At 36.7% G+C, this 25355-nt stretch overlaps 1 protein-coding gene across 3 annotated transcripts in view; it reads left to right on the forward strand.

The window, feature by feature from the left end:
• fbln2 (fibulin 2) overlaps positions 1-25355 on the forward strand; it is a 79668-nt gene that overhangs the window by 34981 nt on the left and 19332 nt on the right. For 2 of the 3 annotated variants that reach the window (XM_067431329.1, XM_067431330.1), the window contains exons 6-9: positions 10544-10750; positions 11866-11976; positions 14807-14908; positions 20393-20533. In XM_067431329.1, coding sequence (XP_067287430.1) covers positions 10544-10750; positions 11866-11976; positions 14807-14908; positions 20393-20533 — 561 coding nt within the window. The remainder of the gene's footprint in view (positions 1-10543; positions 10751-11865; positions 11977-14806; positions 14909-20392; positions 20534-25355) is intronic. The other variant, XM_067431331.1, reaches the window with a different exon arrangement.

Here is a 25355-nt window from a genome sequence, read left to right on the forward strand (position 1 = left end):
TGTGTGTTTCTCTCCTCAACCCCCACAACCCCCCACTCACAATTTACATTTCAATAAGGGAAGACTTGAAAAACCAGTTTGTGAACCACAGGCCAATAGAGCTCAAACTACCAATGTGGCAGAACCCTTCTCAAATAAACTAGAGAAGATGCTGGGATTTGCCCTGCCAAATTAAACTAAATTACAGTTTTTACAATCTCTAGGCCACGTTTCTCAATACTTTGGTCATTTTCAAAACTTGTTCTCCAAACCAACTTTCTGCTTCACAGCAGTTATTTCACATTCAAAATCCACAAAAACTAACAAAACACTTAATTCATGTCTCAAATCAAGTGCCAATGATCCACAGTTTAGCTTGCACAGACTGAAGTTGTGATCACTCTGTGAAGAGTTTTGAAAAAGTGACCAACATTTGTTTGACAAATTTGAGAGTGCCAGAGACTTTGACTAAGGAGAATATTCTGAGCACAATGTGTGATGTTATTGAGATCTTTTATGAAACTTTTTAGAGGTGACAAAAGTGAGAGTTCCAGAGTATCTAGCTGAAGAAAAAACTCTGAGCACAGCATGCGATACTGTTGAGACCCCTTCTGAAACTTTAGAGGAGACACATATGAGCAATCCAGTCTCTCTAGCCAAGGAGACAAATCAGAGCATAGTATGTGATGTTGTTGAGATCTCTTATGAAACTTTAGTGGAAATAAACATGAGAGAATGTCATTTTTTGTCTCAGGATAAACATGTGAGAAGCAGGAGACTTAGCCTTATGTCTCAATTTGATGTTCACTTGATCTCATTTCTGTCTAGGAGAAAGATGTGAGTTGAGAAGGAGATCTCAGGTTTGATTTTCCTTTCCTCTAGGTTGGCCTTTGGTTCACAAACTGGGTTTTTAGGGCCCTATAAAATCCGTTTTATTTTTCCCAAATTCCGTTTTTTCCGTTTTAATTTTTGCAGATTCCTTTTTTTCTGTTAAAATGTTTGGTAATTCAGTTTTTTTACCCTTTACTGTAATTTTGGTGAAAAAAGAGTTTGCTTTTAATGTTAATATAATACAACATAAAACAAAAAATAGGAATGACCTTAAATTTATCGAGGTAACAAACATCACATTTACTTTTTAGGACAAATATGATATTTGACATAACACTGCACTTCAAATACTTCAAATATTAATGGTTATTAGCTTTAAACTTTCCGGTAAAATAAATTATAATAGTTTATATAAGTTAAAATGAAAGTGCTCCATTAGCTTTTTCTTTCAAGTAATTTTTTTTTTAAAAAGAACTAAAAAAAAAAAAAATCATAAGAATCATCTTTTACAGTACTCTTAAGTACTATTAAGTAAAACATTTAAATTTGAAAATTAACATAAAAAAAAACATTGCACCATGAAATCATGTAGTGAATTGTTCTGTGTGTTTAACAATCACCATAATGATATCCAGAGCTGTGAAAAATAAAAATACACGAAAACACAACACTGCCAGAAGTTTTTTTCCCCAACTTCAAAGGCCCCTTTAAATGATTAAAACTAGATGCTTAATTTTAACTTTAAGGTTACTTATCATGTAAACTACCCATATAGAGCATGTTAAATGCATGTTTGGAACAGTCTAACAGAGGGGAAAACGGTCGCATATGCAGCAGATATGCATTGCTGCCTAATGTGCCCATTATAAATCAAAGCACGAGATGACAGGGGTCGAGCAGAACACCGGAAAATCTGACAGAATGGACAATATTTGTCTGTCTGTGCAATACACGAGCGCGGCTCACGCTCTCCATACACAAAGCTTCTGCGCCGCCTGCGCGTGCAGTGTGAAACCGCCGTTAGCGTCGAGTTTCTTAACTTTTTTGCTGCCGAAAGCAGAGCCGTGGAGACCAACTTCGCCATACTTTCATTGTTTTGAAGGGCGAGCTGAAATGATGGGAGGGGTTGTGTCGCGAAGATTTGCTTCCCCCGGTCTGCACTTTCCTCAGACATACGTTCTCCACCCACACGACACAGAATTTCATTACAAATATGTAAAATTCCGGGTAAATCTGCGTTAACACCAGATTCCGCGTTTATATGCAGATTCCGCGGTAATATGCCAATTCCGCGATTCCGTCCGCGATTCCGTGATCGCGGAAATTATAGGGCCCTAGGTTTTCAAGTCTTCCCTTATTTATTATTATTAAAATGTAAATTGTGTGGGGGGTTGTGTGGATCTACTGTGTTTGTGGGCCCAGTTTACAGCAGTTAGTTCACCTACAAATGAAAATTAGCCCATGATTTACTCACCCTCAAGTCATCCCAAGTGTATATGACATTCTTTTTTCAAATGAATAAAATCTGAGTTATTTAAATTTATATTAAAAAAGTCCTGGCTCTTCCCAGCTTTAAAATGCCAGTGCCTTGTCGGTCCATAAAAGTGCATCTAACCATCATATAACTGATCCACACAGTAACTGATCCATAGACTAAAATACTAGCTTTCGGTTTTCAGTGCCACACGAATCACATTGCGCTTAAAGGACAACTCCGGTGAGAAATGACCCTCGGGGTAATTAACAGATGGTTATCGAGTAGATCGTTCTCTGGGATGCGGTTTCATGAAAATCGAATTTAAAGAGTTTTATCTCTAAACACAGATTAGCTTATAATATTTGTCTATGGGGCATGGAATAAGTGAAATTAAATCGCTAGTTAATACCACTAACAAGGCTCAAAATAACCTCACACTAACAAGGCAGCATAATGAGGATCCCTACATGCAAACCGCAGCATTGAGAACTTGTTAGAGTACAAACGATTTAATAAGAAGATACTTTCTAAAGACAGTACATTACACGTTTACAGACTGCAGCCATCTTGGAAAACAGTCTCGACTAGTCGAGCCACGAACGTTGTGCTAAGTGAGCTGGTCGATAGGAATTAAGTTTGTGAAATCTAATTACATGGACTTTTTTTTCTTTTTTTTTTTCTACTGCGTTCAGTGCTTTCTTCCGGAAACAATGGCCCATATGAGATTCAGTCACAGTTCATCACTTAGCACAGCATTCGTCACTCAAATCTGTTTTAGAGATAAAACTCTTTACACTTGATTTCCATGAAAACGCATCCCACAGAAAGATCTACTCGGTAACCACCATCTGTTAATTACCCCGAGGGTCATTTCTCACCGGAGTTGTCCTTTAAAGAGTAACCCTTCTTCACCCATGAATCCTTGACGTATGTGCACTGACAAACACAGAAGAGAGAAGATAGAGCTAAACAAAACTTAGCGTCAGGGGTTACTCTTTTCATAATAACACTAAAACACAATTTCTTTCAATAAAAATAGTTTGTTTAGTCTATAAAGTTTAAAATATGGACATTGTTCTTACACAAACGTGCCACTTTGCTTCAGAAGGCTCTTCATTACTCACGTGCTATATGGGTGAACACCTGAAGCACACGCCCCAAAAGCTGTATCTCTGACAGTCCACGAATGCTAAACTAAAATGCTAAAATTAATACAAAATTATTTTTAAAAAAATAGGAAGTATCCCGGTAAACATAGTTGCTTATGTCATAGTAGGTTCAGTTAAGTGAACATACACTTTGAGAAAAAGTAACTTTAAAATTATTAACTTATAAAAAAAAATATGTATATATATATATGTTTTTTTTTTTTTTATTATTTTATTTTTTTACAGTGAGGACAATACAGTGTTATATTACAACTACTGACAGACCGTCCTGAAAAGCACTGTTTATTTCATGTGTATCATATCTTTTGTATCTATTTGTGCTTTCACTTGTAATGTGTTTGGGCTAGTGGTTTAGATGTGCTCTTGAAATTGGAATAGAGAATAGCGTGTATTGAGTTTGCTGCTCAACCCCCCACCAGTAATTTACATTTCAATGCATGAAGACTCTCACAGGTGATACAAAGAAGCTCACTACTGTTACCTGTGTCCTAGACCAATACCCTGCCAAAAATAAATTGAAATTACATGATGAAATGAAATTACAATCGCTAGGACATATTTCCCAATATTTAGGAGAACTGAGTGAGGAGTTTATAAATTTGCTAACCAACTTTCAGCTTCACAGCAGTTAATTTTACTTTTACAAATCAACTCATTCTTCCAGAGCACTAGCAGCACAGGTTTACATCCAACACTAACATCAGGAACATTATACAATTAAAATGTCTTTACAAAACTAGAATGACACTCTCTGCTGCTTATAATTCACTGCATGCTTACAGTACAGTACAACATTATTCCTAAGTTTCCTCTTTTGAATGGATGGTAATGGTCTAACACTTCTGTTGGTGTTCAGTTTCATCAAAGTTGCTTTGATAGTGTTTGATTTTTTTAGCAGGATAAATTGCATTACAATATTACTGTATACATGTTGTAAATTGCTGTCTCATTCAGTTTTGTATTATGTTATTGTTTTGTCCATAAGTTTAACACTTTTGAAAACAGCATGTAAGGATGTACGAATTGGCCTGTAGAACAAAGTTTTGATTGTGTTTGTGTCAAAGTGAGAAAAGATTTCAGGTAAATTGAAAGATGTTGCCATTGAATGCATTTTTTGCTAAAGCAATGTTGATCCACAGTTAAGCTGTGATATAAAATGTTCTTTTACAAAACATTTCTCAATAATAAACACACTTTTTCAACTTTTTCAACTCTTCACACAGTGATCACAACTTCAGTCTGTGCAAGCTAAACTGTGGATCATTGGCACTTGATTTGAGACATGAATTAAGTGTTTTGTTGGTTTTTATGGATTTTGAATGTGAAATAACTGATGTGAAGCAGAAAGTTGGTTTGGAGAACTGTGTGAAGTGTTTTGAAAATGACCAAAGTATTGAGAAATGTGTCCTAGCGATTGTAAAAAATGTAATTTAGTTTAATTTGGCAGGGCAAATCCCAGCATCTTCTCTAGTTTATTTGAGAAGGGTTCTGCCACATTGGTAGTTTGAGCTCTATTGGCCTGTGGTTCACAAACTGGTTTTTCAAGTCTTCCCTTATTGAAATGTAAATTGTGAGTGGGGGGTTGTGGGGGTTGAGGAGAGAAACACACAGGCGTCGTGATTTACTATCTAACAGGGGACCTGAGTCAGTGTGTGTGTGTAACATAATCACTATTCAATAATGACCTGCAATTAATACATTAGAGAGCTATTTCTGCTTGATTTAACCCTTTAAACTCAGGTATTGCTGTAAAACCTCTAAATCTTTACAGTGTGTTTGTGATGATAAGAAATGTCACAGCAAACACACAGGCGTCGTGATTTACTATCTAACAGGGGACCTGAGTCAGTGTGTGTGTGTAACATAATCACTATTCAATAATGACCTGCAATTAATACATTAGAGAGCTATTTCTGCTTGATTTAACCCTTTAAACTCAGGTATTGCAGTAAAAACTCTAAATCTTTGCAGTGTGTTTGTGATGATAAGAAATGTCACAGCAAACACACAGGCGTCGTGATTTACTATCTAACAGGGGACCTGAGTCAGTGTGTGTGTGTAACATAATCACTATTCAATAATGACCTGCAATTAATACATTAGAGAGCTATTTCTGCTTGATTTAACCCTTTAAACTCAGGTATTGCTGTAAATACTCTAAATCTTTGCAGTGTGTTTGTGATGATAAGAAATGTCACAGCAAACACACAGGCGTCGTGATTTACTATCTAACAGGGGACCTGAGTCAGTGTGTGTGTGTAACATAATCACTATTCAATAATGACCTGCAATTAATACATTAGAGAGCTATTTCTGCTTGATTTAACCCTTTAAACTCAGGTATTGCTGTAAAAACTCTAAATCTTTACAGTGTGTTTGTGATGATAAGAAATGTCACAGCAAACACACAGGCGTCGTGATTTACTATCTAACAGGGGACCTGAGTCAGTGTGTGTGTGTAACGTAATCACTATTCAATAATGACCGGCAATTAATACATTAGAGAGCTATTTCTGCTTGATTTAACCCTTTAAACTCAGGTATTGCTGTAAAAACTCTAAATCTTTACAGTGTGTTTGTGATGATAAGAAATGTCACAGCAAACACACAGGCGTCGTGATTTACTATCTAACAGGGGACCTGAGTCAGTGTGTGTGTAACGTAGTCACTATTCAATAATGACCTGCAATTAATACATTAGAGAGCTATTTCTGCTTGATTTAACCCTTTAAACTCAGGTATTGCTGTAAAAACTCTAAATCTTTACAGTGTGTTTGTGATGATAAGAAATGTCACAGCAAACACACAGGCGTCGTGATTTACTATCTAACAGGGGACCTGAGTCAGTGTGTGTGTAACGTAATCACTATTCAATAATGACCTGCAATTAATACATTAGAGAGCTATTTCTGCTTGATTTAACCCTTTAAACTCAGGTATTGCTGTAAAAACTCTAAATCTTTACAGTGTGTTTGTGATGATAAGAAATGTCACAGCAAACACACAGGCGTCGTGATTTACTATCTAACAGGGGACCTGAGTCAGTGTGTGTGCAACGTAATCACTATTCAATAATGACCTGTAATATTCAATAATGTAAATACATTGGTGTACCTGACAATAATCTTAAATGAGAGATGTGGACTGATCAAATACTGTAATTATGAAGACACAACAGAGAATGAATTTCTTAAAGAAATGACTTTTCTGTAATGTATTAGGTATTATGTCTAAGGTATATTGTGTTTGTGTGTGTGTGTGTGTGCCTATTGTGATACCAGATGCCTGTGTAAACAAGTTAACTTATTTTAATGTGTTGACTAACATACTAAAGCACAAGAAGACTTGTGGACTAACTAAGTGTAGTGTGTTACTTGATGTTACATCTTGTAACTTTATTGCGACTGTGTAATAAATATATTTAAAAATAAATTAAAGTATTAAAGTATATTTTAGGTTACAAATAAATACTTCTCAGTACATTCAAAAGAACACAGTTATTATAAAAAGACATATTATTACTTGACACATTATATAGTCTGTACGAAGCTTAACTGCATTTATGTTATTTATTTGTAAAGACATGTAATGGTGGAGATGGCATATATATATGCCAAATGCATATATATATATATAAAATGAAGACAGACTTGACTGCCAGCTCACTTCACATTCACACACAGCTCCACTGCAGACTAATGGAGGTCCCCTGTTGGATAGGTAGACATCGGTCACACACACACACACAGCTCCATTAGAGTCTATGGAGGTCCCCTGTTGGATAGGTAGACATCGTTCAGGTCCCCTCTTGGCATATTTTTAAAAAAATAAAAAAAATGCTTTTTTGAAGTTATATTATGAATAAGGACCTTAAAAGAAAATTTTGTATGTGATTTTTGTTTCTTCAAAATGACTAGAAACACAGGTCCCCTCTTGGATAGTGTAGAGTGATAGTCCCCTCTTGGTAATATAGACGTGTATGTGTGTGTGTGTGTGTGTGTGTGTGTGTGTGTGTGTGTGTGTGTGTGTGTGTGTGTGTGTGTGTGTGTGTGTGCCTGCCTTTTATTCTATCACCCTGAGAGCCGTAATGCCATATCAGTGTAATGGCAGACGTCCATTGCTCAAATAGCACGCTCGCAGTTATCAGCAAAAACCTTAGTCAATAGACCCAGGTCACTATTCCTTTGAATGAGACTTAAAACCCAGACTTTACCTCTTGCTATGTCTCAAATGGCACATTCCTTTGGCCCAGTGCCTTGCTTCCCCTGAAGAGCCTACCTGATATCTGTAGGCAAGGTGAGAATAACTGTAGCCGTGTCAGTATACTGGGGTTTTTCCTTTTCGTGGTGAACGCACAGTGATGATGGAATGCTAAAATAGGTCCAATTAAATTGCCTCCATAGAGGTATCCACAGAGATGCCTTCTCTTTCTCTTTTTATGAGACTATTGCTAACTATGTAAGCCCTCTCGGTTGCATCAAAGGTTTAAGCGATACAAAAACGGTTGAGAGGTAATTATTACCATGAGGGATGCTTTCTCAGGCCCCCTGCCACCTCACACCCGTAACGTGATTAATTATAGCGGAAATGTTTAATCTCCTTCTCCCTCCATTGCATTTACATTCAGTTAATGACTGTGAGAAATATTTACTTTACACCAGTGCGCTGTGTAAGGTGAAGCTGAGTCTGTTTATTATGTTTAGCCAGACGTTAATTGCCAAGTCAGTCGAACGCCTTGCCAAATTGGTGTGCAATGTTGGAAAGCCTGTTCATTAACTCCATCAGTTGCTGTGTAGAATTTCAGTACTGTGGATTTGGGATTGATAGGATGTGATTGGCAGATGGAGGACACAGAGGGCGTGGCAGGAACAGCTGGCAGTGGTGGGATGACAGATGTTGACTGGAGTGTTGCTTTAATATGTATTATGTTTACGTACGAGTCGTCGACATTGCCGTGTCGTTCTGGTTGACATCTGGTCTATCCTTGAGAAGTAATGAAAAGATTCATTAGAGACACTAGTGGAATTATACAAGTGAAATGTATTATTAATAAAACATCGACCAATCAGCATATTGGTAAAACAAAAATATCTGAAATATCTATTTTTTTATTTCCAGATTTGTAAAACCAAACTGTACATAACTTTTTATGTTTACACAAAAATCATTTTTGTTTCACGAATAAGACCCAATGTCTTGAATAAAGCTAGTATATGATATATTTTTCAGAATATCAATTTTAATATTTCTTGGGACATTAAGCGAAAAAAACGTCAAGGTGATCCCAGGATTGTATTGATGGAAAAAAGGCTAAAATTGGTTAACTGGTTGATTATGGTTAATTTTCTTTTTTCTTTTTTCTTTCTTATAAAAGGAATAAAGTAGTTTTGTTAAAATATTACAGATATTTCAACAACAACAAAAAACTGCCTAATCACTTTCTCAGAAGTCAGTGTGAAAGCCATCATGTGACACAACCCTGCACAATAAAACAGGAAAAAATATCATAAAAAAGAAAGAGACCCCTGTAGACCCTTATGACTGTCAGGACATTTCAGATATGGCATAAATGATAACTGCTCATGGCACTTTGAAGAGAAAAAAAAATCATAGCAGCTGTTGTTGCAGTGTCTTTCCAGACAGAAGTGCTCAAAAATAACTGCTTTAAAGAGCACTTCAAATCTAACGCATTCTGTGAGTCAAAGCCAGTAAGTCGCTCAAAATAACAGTTCATTTATGACATGGGAAACTTATAGCTTCCATTTTAAATGTTGACTGAACGATAAAATGTGGAAAAAGTTGACTACTTAAAAAAATTATATCAATAATTAGATTGAGAAACTTAAAGGTACACTCTGTAACTGCTCTAAACAAAACTGCATGCATCTTGCGGAAGATCATTGTAGCCAAAGCTGTATGACGAGTATGACGCATGTTACTGGGCTACTCTGTCTGGTCTAAAGGTATTTATTTATTTATTTATTTATTTATTTGTTTGTTTTTAACATTATATTGTGATTATAACTTATTATGTTCATATGCATATCCATAAGCTGAGTTACTCAAAGTCCTAAACCTGGTGCATGAAGTTTTTGAGTTATAATACATTATAATATATTATAAAATCTGCTCGAATTCATTCCAAAGGTTTTCTATCGGGTTGAGGTCAGGACTCAATGCAGGCCAGTCAGGTTCCTCCTCACCAAACTCGCTTATCCATGTCTTTCTGTTGGTGCGCAGTCATGTTGGAACAGGACATGGCCATCCCCAAACTGTTCCCACAAAGCTGGGAGCATGAAATTGTCCAAAATGTCTTGGCACTGAAGCAATAAGGGTTACTTTCACTGGAATTAAGGGGCCACGCCTAACCCCTGAAAAACCCACACCACACCATAATGCCCCCTCCACCAAACTTTACACTTGGCACAATGCGATCAGGCAAGTACTATTCTCCTGGCAACTGCCAAACCCAGATTTATCCATCGGATTACCAGACAGAGAAGCATGATTCGTCATTCCAGAGAACACATCTCCACCACTCTAGAGTCCAGTGGCGCCGTGCTTTACACCACTGCATCTGGCGCTTTGCATTGCACTCGGTGATGTTAGGCTTGGATGCAGCTGATCAGCCATTGAAACCCATTTTAGCAGTCTGCATACCTAAACTTGATTTTATACACCTGAGAAGTAATTGGAACACCTGAATTCAATAATTTGGAGGGGTGTCTCAATACTTTGGCAATATAATATATATAATGCATTGTAATGTAAATTCAAATAAAGTGTTACTTAAATGTTTTATACTGTACATTTATAATGGCGTGATGACTAAATTCTCTTGCAGCATTGAAATGTTTGATTTTCAGTTTGTGTTTGATTTTTTATTTGTTTCTTTAATTTTAGCCGTTTATCAATTATTGGCCATTTTAATAGACTTATCAGTATTGACCAGATTTCTAATATTGTTGCATCCCTAGTGACAGTGTATATACATTGATGTATGTAATGTAAAAGAGTCACATGCAAGAGATATACATCTCTAACTCTGTCTGATAAATTTAATCGTACTAGCTCTCCTCTTCCTTAGTGTCAGACAGTCAGTTTTCGAAGCAAGCTCTGTCGGTTGGGGATGTGGATCCTGCCGTTAATTCACTGGAGGATTTGGAGCATGATGACAGGTGCCAGAGATTTGCATCGCTCTGCCATCACACCTGCATCAACACCCGCGACTCCTACCTGTGCGCCTGCCACCCTGGATACACACTCATGCAGGATGCCCGCACCTGTATACCAGGTAAGATCAGCATAAAAAGAACAACCTGTTTGCTTGTTTTATTCCATAGTATATACTCAGTTTTGTATGTGTTAACCATTTTAGATTAAGCAGGTATAGTTTAATAAAATATCCTATTTGGTTATGCATAAAGAATGTTAAAAACAGACGAGGGTTTGTTATTCCTAGGCTTTCAGAGCAGGAGTCTACTGCATACAACTTAGCATATGGAAATCTAATCTTTATGCACTCAAAACACACACTATCAGCCCCGCATTAAATAGAGGAATTAATCGTAATACCTGCTCAATATCCTGTGTTTGTTTCTTAGAACTGGTTTGAATTCAAAATGACCTCAAATAACACTTTGCTTATTGTGGCTTTACATTTAGGTGCGTGCCTGTTTATGCAACAATCTAGTGAAGGTTTTTATGATGAGTCAGCGAATTAGACGTCCTGGTATATTATTTTTCAAACCTTTGAACTCCAAAGAACCACATGAATAATATTCAATCTTTAAATAACATAACACGTAGGAGCACAGGAAAACAACACTGCATGTTATTTCACAACTCTCTTTAAACATGCACAGTTTTTGTAAATCTTACAAAAGTCTGTCTAGTTCAAAATTACAAAATGGATGGACAGACAGACAGATATCACACTATCTAGACTATCTTTGCTTTGCCTGATTCACTGCAGTTTGTAATTATTTGTCCCGTTTCCTTGGTTATACAGCCAAACCCCAACAACGGGTTCTCATCATTTGTCAATATTGTTTTTGTGTCTCTAGTGACATGGAAGTGTTGATAGAGATAGTGTTGTGCTGCTCCAGTTTGAAACTTGACTCATGATCTCATTTGAGGGCCGAGCTTATGATGTGATCACAAATAACTTCTCTCCAGCATTCTTCAGCTGACTTTAGAAATGATAGGAATTCTGATGACAAGATATATGTTGGCAAAGGGCACAAATCAAACAGCACTTTCCATATTTCTCATCTGGTCATGATTAAATATTGGAGAGAACTTTTTTTTTGTAGTTCTTCTACCAAAAAGACCATCTGACAGCATGCCAAATGAAAAAGAATGACTCATCCCTGTGAGATTTCACACTTTTCTCTCTCTTTCTGACAGAGAACCAGGAGGAAGACAACATGGTTAGTGAAGAAGACAGGCTGCTTACTGTAGCTCCAGCGAGACAAGAAGCCACCACTCAACCACTGGTCTTCTATAACCCTTGTGCAAGTACGTAATGTTTTATACTGTACGGGAGACCAGGGACAGTTGTAACACTTTTTACAATTTTTAGCACTAGATCAAAAAACAATGTTTTTAAGTGCTTTTATGATATATGTACAGGTTGCAAAAGGGATTTTAATACAGTCTCTCCACTGTTACAACCGTTCCAGCGTACAGGGACGGTTGTAACACATGTCAGGGACGGTTGTAACATGTCTAAAATAATGAATCAATTCTACTCAAAAATGTTACTGTGACTATTCATTGCATGTTTTTAAGTTTTAAACTACATGACAAAAAAAGAGATGAAACTGTCAAATTATAATGCAAGAAAATAATTTAATGGGTAGAACACGTCAACAAAGTTTAAAGTTATATATATATATATATATATATATATATATATATATATATATATATATATATATATATATATATATATATATATATATATATATATATATATATATTATTACATTTCAATTGCAATGTACAGTGCCCATTTCACTTTTAATTTGCAAATTTTTTTTTTTTTTAGCTTGATTCATCATAGCTTGACAGGGCTTTACAACCGTACCCAACCACCAACCAAGATTTCATCTCATGTGGGCCAGCTTGACTGCTAGTTTGGCACTTGTTAGCCATTTCTATTTTTAGATTACAACACAGTGATTCTAATATTACTTGTTTGAATTCATAGACATTTGAACATCATCCAAATGTTGACTTATATGACTTATAACATCATCCAAAAAGTACATCAGAAATAAAAGTTTGGGGGTTTTTTACCTCAAAAACAACATTTTGTGGAAAACTCCATCAGGAAGTTTCAAATGTGGCTCCCTTTTTGAAAAAAATTGGAGGGAAACTAACTGAGCATGTGCAGAGTGAGTGTCCTCACTCTAGGTCATCTCTGATCTGGAGGAATTCAAGGCGTTACAACCGCCCCCTGTTACAACTGTCCCTGGTCTCCTAACATTTTACCTTTTAATGTTACAGGGCTCCAGACTAACATTTTCAATAGTAAATCAACATGCTAATAGTTAACGTAAATCAACATGCTAATTTCCACTGTATTACTAATACTCAAAGAATGAAAAAGAATCTCGAGCCTATAGCGTTTCGAGTATGAGATTCCGTCACGGAGCATGTGATTTGAGTGATTTAAATTCAGTAAACGAATACGGCCTTTACTGAACTAGATACTTTTGAGTCTGAACTAGAGATCTCATTCGTGAAGTTAACATAATGAACCAGTTGTTGAACGATACTGATAGCGAACAGGTAGAGCTCGGCTTGTGTAGTTTGGCATATTTGCAGCAAAGAAAGAAATGTACCATTATAAGGAAAACCGTGTAATAACGCAGGCTGATTACTGTACATAGTATAAGCACTGGTTTTGTGTTTGCATTATGTATGTTTGAACAGGGCTCTTCTTTAAATAAAAATGACTTCATTACGTTTGAGTCATGTACTTCTATAAAAACCTTAAAACAAATTTAAAAAGTGACAGTATTGGTAAATAGATTGCATGTGTGTCACATCAGCAAATATAGCATTCTAGAGAGCATGTAATTGGGGTTATCTATTGGATAAACACACCCAAATTTACTGGTAACACATGTGCAACTGGATGCAAAATTCAGATACACGCTCAAATGTTGTTAGCAAAAAGCAACCATTTGATGGCAGTCTGGAGCCCTGTGTTAGGGTCAGAATTGAAAGGCCTAAGAATGTTTAGACATTTTAATACAGATTATAATAGCTTAGCTTAATTTATGATGAAAAATGATGCAAATGTTTAGTGTTCAGAAGAATTCAGAATCCTCTATTTGAAATGAAGTGATTTTTGATCAGCAGTCATAATTGGTTGTTTTGATGTGCGCATAACATTGACACAATATTTCAATGAGTCATCATATTCTGCCACCATGACAGATAACTAAATTCCAGACCGTCTCACAGGTACTGTATGGTTATTCGAATGCTCTGCATAACATATGTTATCTTAATTGAAACAATCTGAACACAGAAGAGAGAAAAAAACATAACTTACTCCTTTCCTCCTCATCCAGCAGGCCATCCACAAGGTATAGCGCTTCAAGATAAGTACATATGCCACAAGGTATAATGTATATTTGGTTTGGGATTGATGGTAGATGTTTAAGGACTTAAACATTTACTGGAAGTCTGTCTCTCGTCTGGGGCACTGTGGTGTTTCTGGAGTATCAATCAGTACGGAAATGATCTGGCTGTATCTGGGCGACTCATTAAGTCATGCTGATCATACTAGTTTAATTTTTAACTAAATCTTTTAGGGCCATACACGAGGCCACAGCCTCAACCATGAGCACATTTCTCTGGATTTAAACATTGTTGGAAACATTTGGAATAATGTTAATTCACAAGTCAATAAAATATTTAACATTGTTCTAGTGGTTTTTGGATATTTTAATCCAAACATTTTACATATTGTGCCTGTCCCTTAAACGTAAACAAACGTTGTTTTGTCAAGAGCAGTGAGTGATTTTGTTTTGCTGTTTGAATAACATTAATGGCACAGATGACAGCAGATATATTATGCTCCTGTCTCTTTAAGACCAAATGTGTTCTAATATATTCACACACATCCTGTTTTCAACCAAACTGTGGACGTAAGACGCAACCGACTGTGTTTACATGAATGCTCCCCATGATGGGCATCTTGACTTAATTATGTGTATTTGATCATTCATGCATAACAATAATAACAGTGATCCTTGCCATTGTAATTATAAAATACTGTATAAAAAGAAGTGTGATAGATGTATTAACACAGTTTTAATACTGTCTCCAGGTAATGGGCCCTGCTCTCAGCAGTGTTCTGTGATTAGAGGACTAGCCCAATGTTCCTGTTTCCCGGGATTCTCTTTGATGACTGATGGACACACCTGTGAAGGTAAAATAGTCTAAATTGGTCTAAAATTACAAATATACAGTGCATCCGGAAATTAGCGCTTCACTTTTTCCACATTTTGTTATGTTACAGCTTAATTCCAAACTTCTACAAACAAAACCCCATAATAAAAATGTGACAGAAGTTTCTGTGAAATCTTTGCAAATGTATAAAAAATAAAAAATCCACAAAAAAATCACATGTATATCATTTTTCACATTCTTTGCTCCATACTTTGTTGAAGCATATTTGGCACCAATTACAGTATTTTTCAGCAAGATGCTACAAGCTTGGCACACCTATTTTTGGGCAGTTTCTCCCATTCTTTCCAGAACCTCTCAACTTCCATCAAGTTGGATGGGGATTGTCGGTGCACAGCCATTGTCAGATCTCTCCAGAAATGGGTTTAAGTCTGGGCTCTGGCTGAGCCACTCAAGGACGTTCCCAGAGTTGTCCTGTAGCCACTCCTTTGTTATCTTGGCTGTGTTCTTAGGGTCGTTGTCCTGTTGGAAGATGAACCTTCACCCCAGTCTGAGGTCCAGAGCAGGTTTTCACCAAGGATATGAATGAATGAATGAATGAATGAATGAGGCATTTATATAGCGCTTTCATATATACTACTGTACACCCAAAGCGCTTCACACTCATGTCAGAGGTCTCTCCTCAACCACCACCAGTGTGCAGCATTCACTTGGATGATGCGACGGCAGCCACAGTACAACGGCGCCAGTGAGCTCACCACACACCAGCGAAAGGTGGAGAGGAGAGAGGGTGATAGAGCCAATTCAGTGGATGGGGATTATTAGGAGGCCATGATTGGTAAGGGCCAATCATGGGAATTTGGCCAGGACACCGGGGTTACAGCCCTACTCTTTTACGAGAAGTGCCATGGGATTTTTAATGACCACAGAGAGTCAGGACCTCGGTCTAACGTCTCATCCGAAGGACGGTGCTCTTTGACAGTATAGTCCCCATCACGATACTGGGGCGTTAGGACCCACACAGACCACAGGGTGAGCGCCCCCTGCTGGCCTCGCTAACACCTCTACCAGCAGCTACCTGGTTTTCCCAGTTGGTCTCCCATCCAAGTACTGACCAGGGTCAGCCCTGCTTAGCTTCAGTGGGAAACCAGTCTTGAGTTACAGGGTGATATAGCTGCTGGCTATCTCTGTGCATTGCTGCATTCATCTTTCCCTTGATCCCGACTAATCTCCCAGTTCCTGCCACTGAAAAACCTCCCCACAGCATGATGCTGCCACCTCCATGCTTCACTTTAGGGATGGTATTGGCCAGGTGATGAGCGGGGCCTGGTTTCCAACTGACATGAAGCTTGCCATTATGGCCAAAGAGTTCAATCTTTGTTTCATCAGACCAGAACATTTTGTATCCTTCAGGTTCCTTTTGTCAAACTCCAGGTGGGCTGTTATGTGCCTTTTACTGAGGAGTGGCTTCCGTCTGGCCATTCGACCATACAGGTGGGATTGAGTGCTACAGAGATGATTGTTCTTCTGGAAAGTTCTCTACAGAGAAATGCCGGAGCTCTGTCAGAGTGGCCATCTTTTTCTTGGTCACCTCCCTGACTAAGGCCCTTCTCCCGATCGCTCAATGCTTCTGAAATTATATATAAATGATGGACCTTCAATGCTGCAGAAATGCCTCTGTACCCTTCCCCAGATCTGTGCCTCGATGCAATCCTGTCTCAGAGGTCTACAGAAAATTCATTGGACTTCATGGCTTGTTTGTCCTCTGACATGTACAATTAACTGTGGGACCTTATATAGACATGTGTGTGCCTAACCCAAAACATGTCCAATCAACTGAATTTAACACAGGTGGACTCTGATCAAGTTGTAGAAACATCTCAAGGATGATCAGTGCAAACAGGATGCACCTGAGCTCAATTTTGAGTGTCATGGCAAAGGTTGTGAATACTTATTTACATGTTGTTGTTGTTGTTGTTGTTTAAGCATTTGTAAGGGTATTGTTTGTAGAATTGAGGAAAATAATGATTTTAATCAATTTTGGAATAAGGCTGCAACAACATAATGTGGAAAAAGTTAAGTGCTGTGAATACTTTCCAGATGCACTGTACACTCTCTTCTCAACACAGCTGTCACAAAACACTGATAAAACAGTCATACTGTACTATCCAATTCCTTATTGGTCGGAATCACTCATGTACAGTATAGGAGTTATACCAAAAGGATTGGAAAAGATTTGAACATCACATTCTTACCTGAGGATCTCCTTCCTTCCATCCATGACCAATTACTCTCCTTGAGCCCTGACTACAATAATAAACAGTGACCTCAGCTCTACTCTCTCACAATACATCTTCCTGTCTGATCTGACACTTTTACCACATGTTTATTTACTGTACTGATAGTGTTGCAGATGATATATTTCAAGGTCTTTCCATTCCATATCCTAAACTTGTCACGGAGGGTGCTAATAAAATTGCCACGCACAGCTGTTACTATAAACTAAACATGCAGATTTTTTTTATGTAATTTACAGTAATGCCTGACTGTGAACTGATAAGAGTCTAAACAAAAGCATAGAATATATATAATACATAATTAAATACAATTTAAAAACATTCACATAAATTCAAATAAATGTTTCTTATTTTAGCTTTTTTTTAAAGGGGGGGTGAAACACTCAGTTTCAGTCAGTGTCATGTCAATCTTGAGTACCTATAGAGTAGCATTGCATCCTGCCTATCTCTGAAAAGTCTTTATTTTTTTAATAATTATATAAGAAAGATGCGCTGTTCCGAGTCTTTCCGAAAAAAGCCGAGCGGGTGGGGGCGTATCATGTGGGCGGAGCTAAATAATGACGTGTGCACGCCGCTGCTATTGTGTTGAGTGCGTCGTAAAGCTGTGTCATCCCTAACAGCGGGAAAAAAACTTTATTCAAAATAAAAATATGGCTTTTAATCAGATACAGCCATACATCTATGATCCGGAATCAGACCCAGAGGCTGCAGTTGAACAGGAGCAGCAGCAAAAACGACTAGAGCAGGACGTCTCTATGTGGTACAAGTTATACACTAACTATATAATATGCTTAGCGACTTGTGTTATTTACATATTTATACTTGAATTATATCGTCGTATTTTTGTCTTTGAAGGTGTACATGTGAGAAGTGCAGTTGTGCACGTGTGTGTGTGTGTTTACGCGTGGTTTGTGTAGACAATTGTAACGTTATTAAGCGGACTGGTTTTGCACGGCAGGCTAAGTTAGTGTTTACATAGAAAGACACGGAATAGTAGCACATTTGAATGAAGAAGCGCGCTTATTTAGTTCAACATATTTCCCCACTCTTTGTGTATTGTTGTTTGGAGTGCTTTTACAATACACAAACATAAAGTTACACATATAGTGGCCAGCTAAACAAATGTACAAATGTCTACACATCGCATGCTCCATTGATCAATTTCTATATATAGTAATATATATAGTAACTATACGTGATCATGTTTGGGCTACTTGATGAGCATAGGCAAAAACAAAGACATTTGAAGCAGTCTAACTCACCGCCCGCGGTTCTAACGTTGGGACCTTTATCGTTGGGACTGCTCCATCCTTCAGCATTAGGCGATTGGAAAATCCGGCGTCAAGCTGGGCCTTGTTTATGAAACAGTCGGCACCGAAATGCAGCGAACAGATATAAACATTCGCGCAACTCAGTTGCTGATCCGGAAAAGCAAATTCCATCCACTGTTGCCTTACCGCGGGGTTTTTGGGGAATCTGTGCAGGACTGTCTTGGTCTGGCAACCAAAAACGCACTTTTTGATGTCATTGTTAATTGTGCACATTACCTGTGCAGCAGCCTACGAGCCAGCGCTTTGATGGGCATAGCCTGTTGCTTTCGCTCTCTCCCTCTCTCTCTCTCACGCTCTTCCGGTAGAATTGTCCGTAAGCCCCATACAAGGAAATTCTGCCCCCATTAACGTCAAAGGGGACGCATGATCGCAAAAAACTTGCCGAAACTTATGACTAACCGGAAGTAGTATTTTTGACAAAGAAATACTCCCATCAAACGTCCACCTTAACTTTTGAAACTTTGTCCATGTTTAGTATGGGATTCCATGTCTTTAACAGTGTAAAAAGATCAGTATGCATGAAACAGCATTTCACCCCCCCTTTAAAGGATGCTTAGATACTATACTAAACATTTTAGGAAAATGATTTTGCAGTGCATACATTTTTCCACAATTTAGCCTTTTAAAACAAATATCTGTGATTGTACAATATTTTTTTATCATAAGGCAAAATCAACAATCTTACACTATTTTGCAAATGAATAACATTTTTGATTAATCTTAGAGTCCTACCTTTTCCCACTTTTCTATGCAACACACTCAAAGGATTTGACCCACACTCAAAGGAGTTGTACCATAACATTTCAAATGCCAAAGAAAATATGAACATGTGATGTGGACGTAAATGTCCAGTCAGTTCTGTCAACGTGTAACCAAAGTTTAAGCTGTATATCATAGTCTGAAAATACTGTTGATATTGCACAGTCTGCCTTGGCCTTAAGATCTCAATGGGATCATATTCTACAATCTGACAAGCAACAGTAGTATAAAGGACAAAAAAATGCCCAATTTTAAACCATCTTTTAACCTCTACAGCAAATGTAGAAGTAACAACTAATCTTTCACATTTCATGTTTTACTTCAACTCATGTAGAATGTATTACTATAACAATCAACAAAGATTAATAGGCTGTTTGTTTGCCTAAAATGCAAATTGCTTAAGACACAACATGAATGTCATATTTTACTTCATGTTCACATTTATTCAGGGGTCAGGAACCGTAAATCAGTGCATTTTTGCATGTGAGGACATGTTTAAGGGAAGATATAATCGCAATGGCTTCAGCTTAAAGGGCATTTTTCACTGTTGAATTATCTTTGTACTTAAAGAGTTTATTTCACTCGTCCTTTCTGCTCGTCTCCGTCAAAGCGTTCCCATATGCTGAATGCGGGTGGGCAGAGACCTTCATTTCGTTTTTGGCAGAAATAAAATGAAGCTTGACTGGCTTTGCTGTAGAGCCAAGGAAACTCTGCAGGAAACTGGATGGATTGTTTTAATGAAATGTTTTAGTATTCACTTTCATTCAGTTTATGATCGACATTTACACTTCCAAATGCACGCTTAAAATACAAGTGTGCATGGAGTTTCTCTGGCGTCTGTTTCTCGTCATAAGCTGTATTCAGGTGGTAAACATTAAATTCATAAAGCCACACATGCATGTGATTTCGCCACAAAGAAAACCCACTTCGATCGACAATAAAATGGTTGATTAATTGAGAGCAAACCTCACTATTAGAAACAAAACCTGATCTGATCTCACACCTCATAAAATTCTAGCACGACTTTATGATGGTGGAGGTGGCGTGTATGTGTTACTTGCGTGTTTGCATCTCTGCATGTGCCTTTTTTCTTCAACTAAAGTGTTATGTGTACCGTAGATGTGAATGAGTGCACAAGCGGAAGACACAATTGCTCCCTGGACGAGGTGTGTGTGAACCGGGAGGGCTCCTACCAGTGTGTGCGGCTGAATGAGATGTGCGATGAGGGCTTTATTCACAACCAGAATAGAGATTGTGTGGGTAAGAGGTTTCAACTGGTACCGTGGGACCGTTTCACCCCATTGCACACTGTTGGGGCATATTGACCCATGGCTTGCCCAGATAAACACTCACTAACACACAAGAAGGAAATGCAAAAGCTCATCGGCATGCTCTCATAACCAGCTTACATACATGTGGTTGCATAATGGGTATCGAGTTTGCTCAGACTTCTCACAAGAAGCTGTGGGGCCGTGTTTAATTCGTTTTGCCTTCCTCCAGACATAACCATAACATAGAAGGCATTAGTGGTTAGGGTACACAAATCTCAGTCTATTACAAAACAGTTTGATTCTTGAGGTAGTTAATGGGTGGCCTCTAAACCAAATAGCGGTGATGTTGTGGAGTAGCTAGACGGAAAAGTTTAGGTTTAGGCTTTGAAGATTATTGTTCATTGTTCTGGTACAGGTTTTTTTATGGCTATTAGGTTCAGAATTAAAGTTGAAATGACAAGGAGCATGCATGATATACAATACTGTGCAACAAAAATTAAAGTTCATTAATTGATTGTTCATTTTATTGTGTATATTTTATCATTAACATTATTATTTTAATGCATTTTTAATTGATTTACTTGGACACTGAATTCATTAGTCAACTCATAACAGTGTTATTTTAGTATTATTTATATACCATTGTAGTATTTATTTACATTTTGATTGAGAATTTTTAATTTTAGTAATTTTGTTATTTGCTTTTGTTTTGTTTTTTGTAGTGTTTTTTTTATATATATTTAACTTGCAGTGGTGGCCAAAATCTAACAGATCTGAAAATATCAACCTTTTTTGCCTATGTATGTATAAAGGTATGTCCACCTTTTGCAGCAATTACAGCAGCACATCTCTCTGGCATAGTGTCAATATATTTATTTTATTTTATGTAATCTTTATTTCAGTTATTCGATTTTAAATAGTTTTAGTAGCCTAACAATAACAACAACAAAAAAAGACTCACAAGAAAACAAAGAGGAATGGAGACAAAAGGTGATACCAAACATGCAGCCATCTTGGACAGTCATCATCACCCTCTCATCTTAACCCTTATCGATCAGAGCAGCACCACTGATGTAGACATAATGTTGACAGACCATAATCCTGATGCACCGCAGTCACATCCCTTTGCAATAGAACTAACCCACCCACTCCTCTTTGCCTCCAGTCTACAGAAATGCATTATTCATCCCATGCATATCCTCTAATGCATTTCAGAGCACCACATTTTGAAGGCAATTCACTATATTGTTATGATAAAGCAAATTTTTTTGAATAAGTGCCACTGCTCATGTATGTTGATGAGGCAGCTTGTTGACACTTCGGTGCTGGATCTGCAACAAGACTGCAAGAGGGTGTCAGAGCTGCTTTCTATGTGCCTTTTGGGGCTAAATACTGTGCACTTGAATGTGCACATGCATGAACCCTTTGAGAGAGAGAGAGAGAGAGAGAGAGAGAGAGAGAGAGAGAGAGAGAGAGAGAGAGAGAGAGAGAGAGAGAGAGAGAGAGAGAGAGAGAGAGAGAGAGAGAGAGAGAGAGAGAGAGAGATCTCACTTCCCTGGGAACTAAACAGTGAACCTTCAAGGGCTAGTCCACTCAGAAATTAAAATTTGTATAAATGACTAAATAATTTACTGTTTATAGTAAATTATACATTTATAATTAACTTTTACTTTATTTAAATGTATAATTAACTTAATATTTTAAGTAAAAATATGAGCTACCCTAATTTACTTTAAACTAATTTAAAATACATTTTTTACTCTAAATTAAATTTTACAATGACTGCTGAGTTGTCAGTCAAACCTATTTGAAAAAAGGAGACATTTGCGAAGACATTAAGTAAATGTTACTTAATTATATTTACCTTAGCAGGTTGTATTTATTAGAAGTAATCAAGTAAATTTAATTTTAAAAGGTGACATGCTTCATGCCACGATGCATTCTGGGAGCCATGGATGAGTTTTGCATTATGCACCCAGAATGCATTGTGGCATGAAGCATGTCACCATTGTTGAGATTCATGGGCTGATTCTTTATGTCTGCATATGAGTAAAGCTCACAGGAGTTTAAAGTGCTTAGTGTACAATCTGTTATAAAAACGTATTCAACTTTTTTGGTTAAAACCATGCTGGATCTTTTCTTGAATAAAACAAGGTTAATAGTATATTTCTACTCAGTCATAAGATTGGTGAATTAAGTCACTATACAATGATCATATTGTGATCATCAAGCAGCCGACAGCATCTGATCATGTTTTTTCTTGCTTTTCTTAACATAGCAAACCCAGATACAGCAGCCAGAGAAACACTAACATTAAAAAGTTGTCAAACTGCCTAACTAAAGAAAACACTGATCACCATAATGGTGATATATAAATAAATAGAAACTCTATTCATTCGTATGTAGATGTATAACAGAAATGAAGTCAGTCTGTTAGTAATGTGTGAATTTGTTAATGCTGTAATGTAAATGTAGTGATTCTGCTTTTTATCATCAGGTAACAGCTTATTAACAGCAGGTGTGCATCATTAATGCTCAATCATTAATTAATTATCTCATTAACTCCAACACTGATTCTGTGTTACCTTTTAACATTCTGAGTGTGGACTCATAGTGGACTCATATGAACACCAGCAGTGTTCATTTAACACTGAGGATTTTGTTATATATATATATATATATATATATATATATATATATATATATATATATATATATATATATATATATATATATATATATATATATCCCAATCCAATAGTTTTATGTCAAAAACACATGCATTTAGTTTGCATTTAGGTGGAGGGGCTTGCCGCCCATTGATTGCATTCAAAAGTTAACTATTCCTGCTTCAGCTTCTAGACTGATGCACAGGGCTAAAACTGGTGCTAACCTCACTTTAGCCATGAAAGGCTGTGGTCTAACGTTAGATTTTTATAAACATTTAATTTTATTTTTATTAAAAATGTGACCAGAGTTTCATATCGTTAGCTCACTAAAATAAAATGGCTGACATCATACATACACTTGCTACTAACGTTAAACATGAATGTTTATTTGGTATCCAAGTTCACCTGCCATCCAAACTTTCCTGTTTGGTGCAGACTAGCTTTAATAAATTAATTGCTGCGAAATTTGCAATCGATATAAAACAACTTAACCACCAGTCTCAACTTTATAGAAGTGGATAATGTCGGCGCTTTAGCTACTGTTATTGTGATTAAAACTCATGTTCAGTTAAAAGTCAAAACTTATTGAGAATAAGCCAGCCACATAAAAGTCTCTGTCACCACTGAACAAGCGGGATCTTTTGTTTAAAATAAATAAATAAATGTGTGTGCATATTCAAACGCACTTTGCTTTTCAGATTAAAATGTATACTTAATGTTTTTAGGTGAATGTGCTGTGACAATAAAACATTAAATAATATTTGTAAATATATGATCAAATTAACTCTTTCTTAGTTAATTTATTACATGAATTAATTGTGTAAATTTTACATAAGCTATATAGTTCCAACTTAATCTTGATTTTACAATGTATAAATTACATGAATTATTGTAATAGATTTTACCATACCACAAAGTCATTATTTTCAGTGGAGGTATAGCTATTTTTTGGTAACCACCTCTCCTCTTTTTCTTTAACCTTCACCCCATTTCTCTCAAACCTGCTGAAAAGACTTTATTAGTCACTCACATTTAAATGCATATTTAAAGCTTTTCATCTTTCAAGTTGTTTTAGACTTTCTCAACAAAATGTGCATTTTTAAGTAATTTGAAATTACATAAGCTTGAAGCACTTATAATATCCGTATAATTATTGATTGGTTTCATCTTCCTTGTATATATTTAAATAATTATAGCTGCCTCTGCATTGCATAGCGACTGTCTACACTGTAAAGAATTATTTAGAAAAAAAGTTACCTGGTTTGTCATAATTTTGAGTTCATTGAAATTAAAATTTTGAGTTAATACAACGAAATTTATTTGAAATTCAACAACCTTTATTAAAATATTATTAAAAGGTTTTGTGAGCATATTGGGTAATTGTCTGTGTTTTATTTCTGATGACGCAGTGAAACATGCCAAATTGTGCTATGTTCATGATTTTTAATTTTTTTATGTGGTTCAGATACAATAATATTTTAAGGTTCTATTTATTAAACAAATTTCCTTCATTGTATCAACTCAAATTTTTAATTTCAATATACTCAAAATTTTAAGGCAACCAGGTTACTTACTTTTTTAACTTAAACCAACAAAAAGCAACAAAAAATGTTTACAGTGTACTTATGGTATTATTGCGTACCGCTCAAAAAGCTTGGTCACTGGGTTGACAAAACCTGCTTTTGACACTCCTATTAACCTAAAACTAGTTTTATCATCCAATGTTTTGGCATTCAAAAAACTTTCAAACATTCAAATCAATTGTTCTCTCTATGGTGTTCCCAGGTGTTGTGTGGTTCCATGTGCCGATAAGGTACCATGTGCTCTTTTCTCTTTTGTTCTAATGTGGCCAGAAGAAAGCACAAACATTTTCCCCCCGTCCACAGAAATTATTTACTCTGGCAATAGCATGACAGATTGAATCCTTTTCTTGGGCCACAAATCAGCCATTGTCTAAGCTTCAAGTAATTATTTTCTCCTCTCGCTGGGTTGTGCTTGCTTTCCAATCTTGTTTTTCAACATAGTCCAGAGTTATTGCCTTTAATAAATCTGGCTAACTGAAGATCTTGACAGTGCACCACAGCGCCAGCACTAAAGAATGCCTGATGTGTGCCTGGGTTTATGGAAACACACAACAAGATC

The sequence above is a fragment of the Pseudorasbora parva genome, chromosome 22, assembly GCF_024679245.1.
Source record: "Pseudorasbora parva isolate DD20220531a chromosome 22, ASM2467924v1, whole genome shotgun sequence".
Classification (NCBI taxonomy): Eukaryota; Metazoa; Chordata; class Actinopteri; order Cypriniformes; family Gobionidae; genus Pseudorasbora; species Pseudorasbora parva.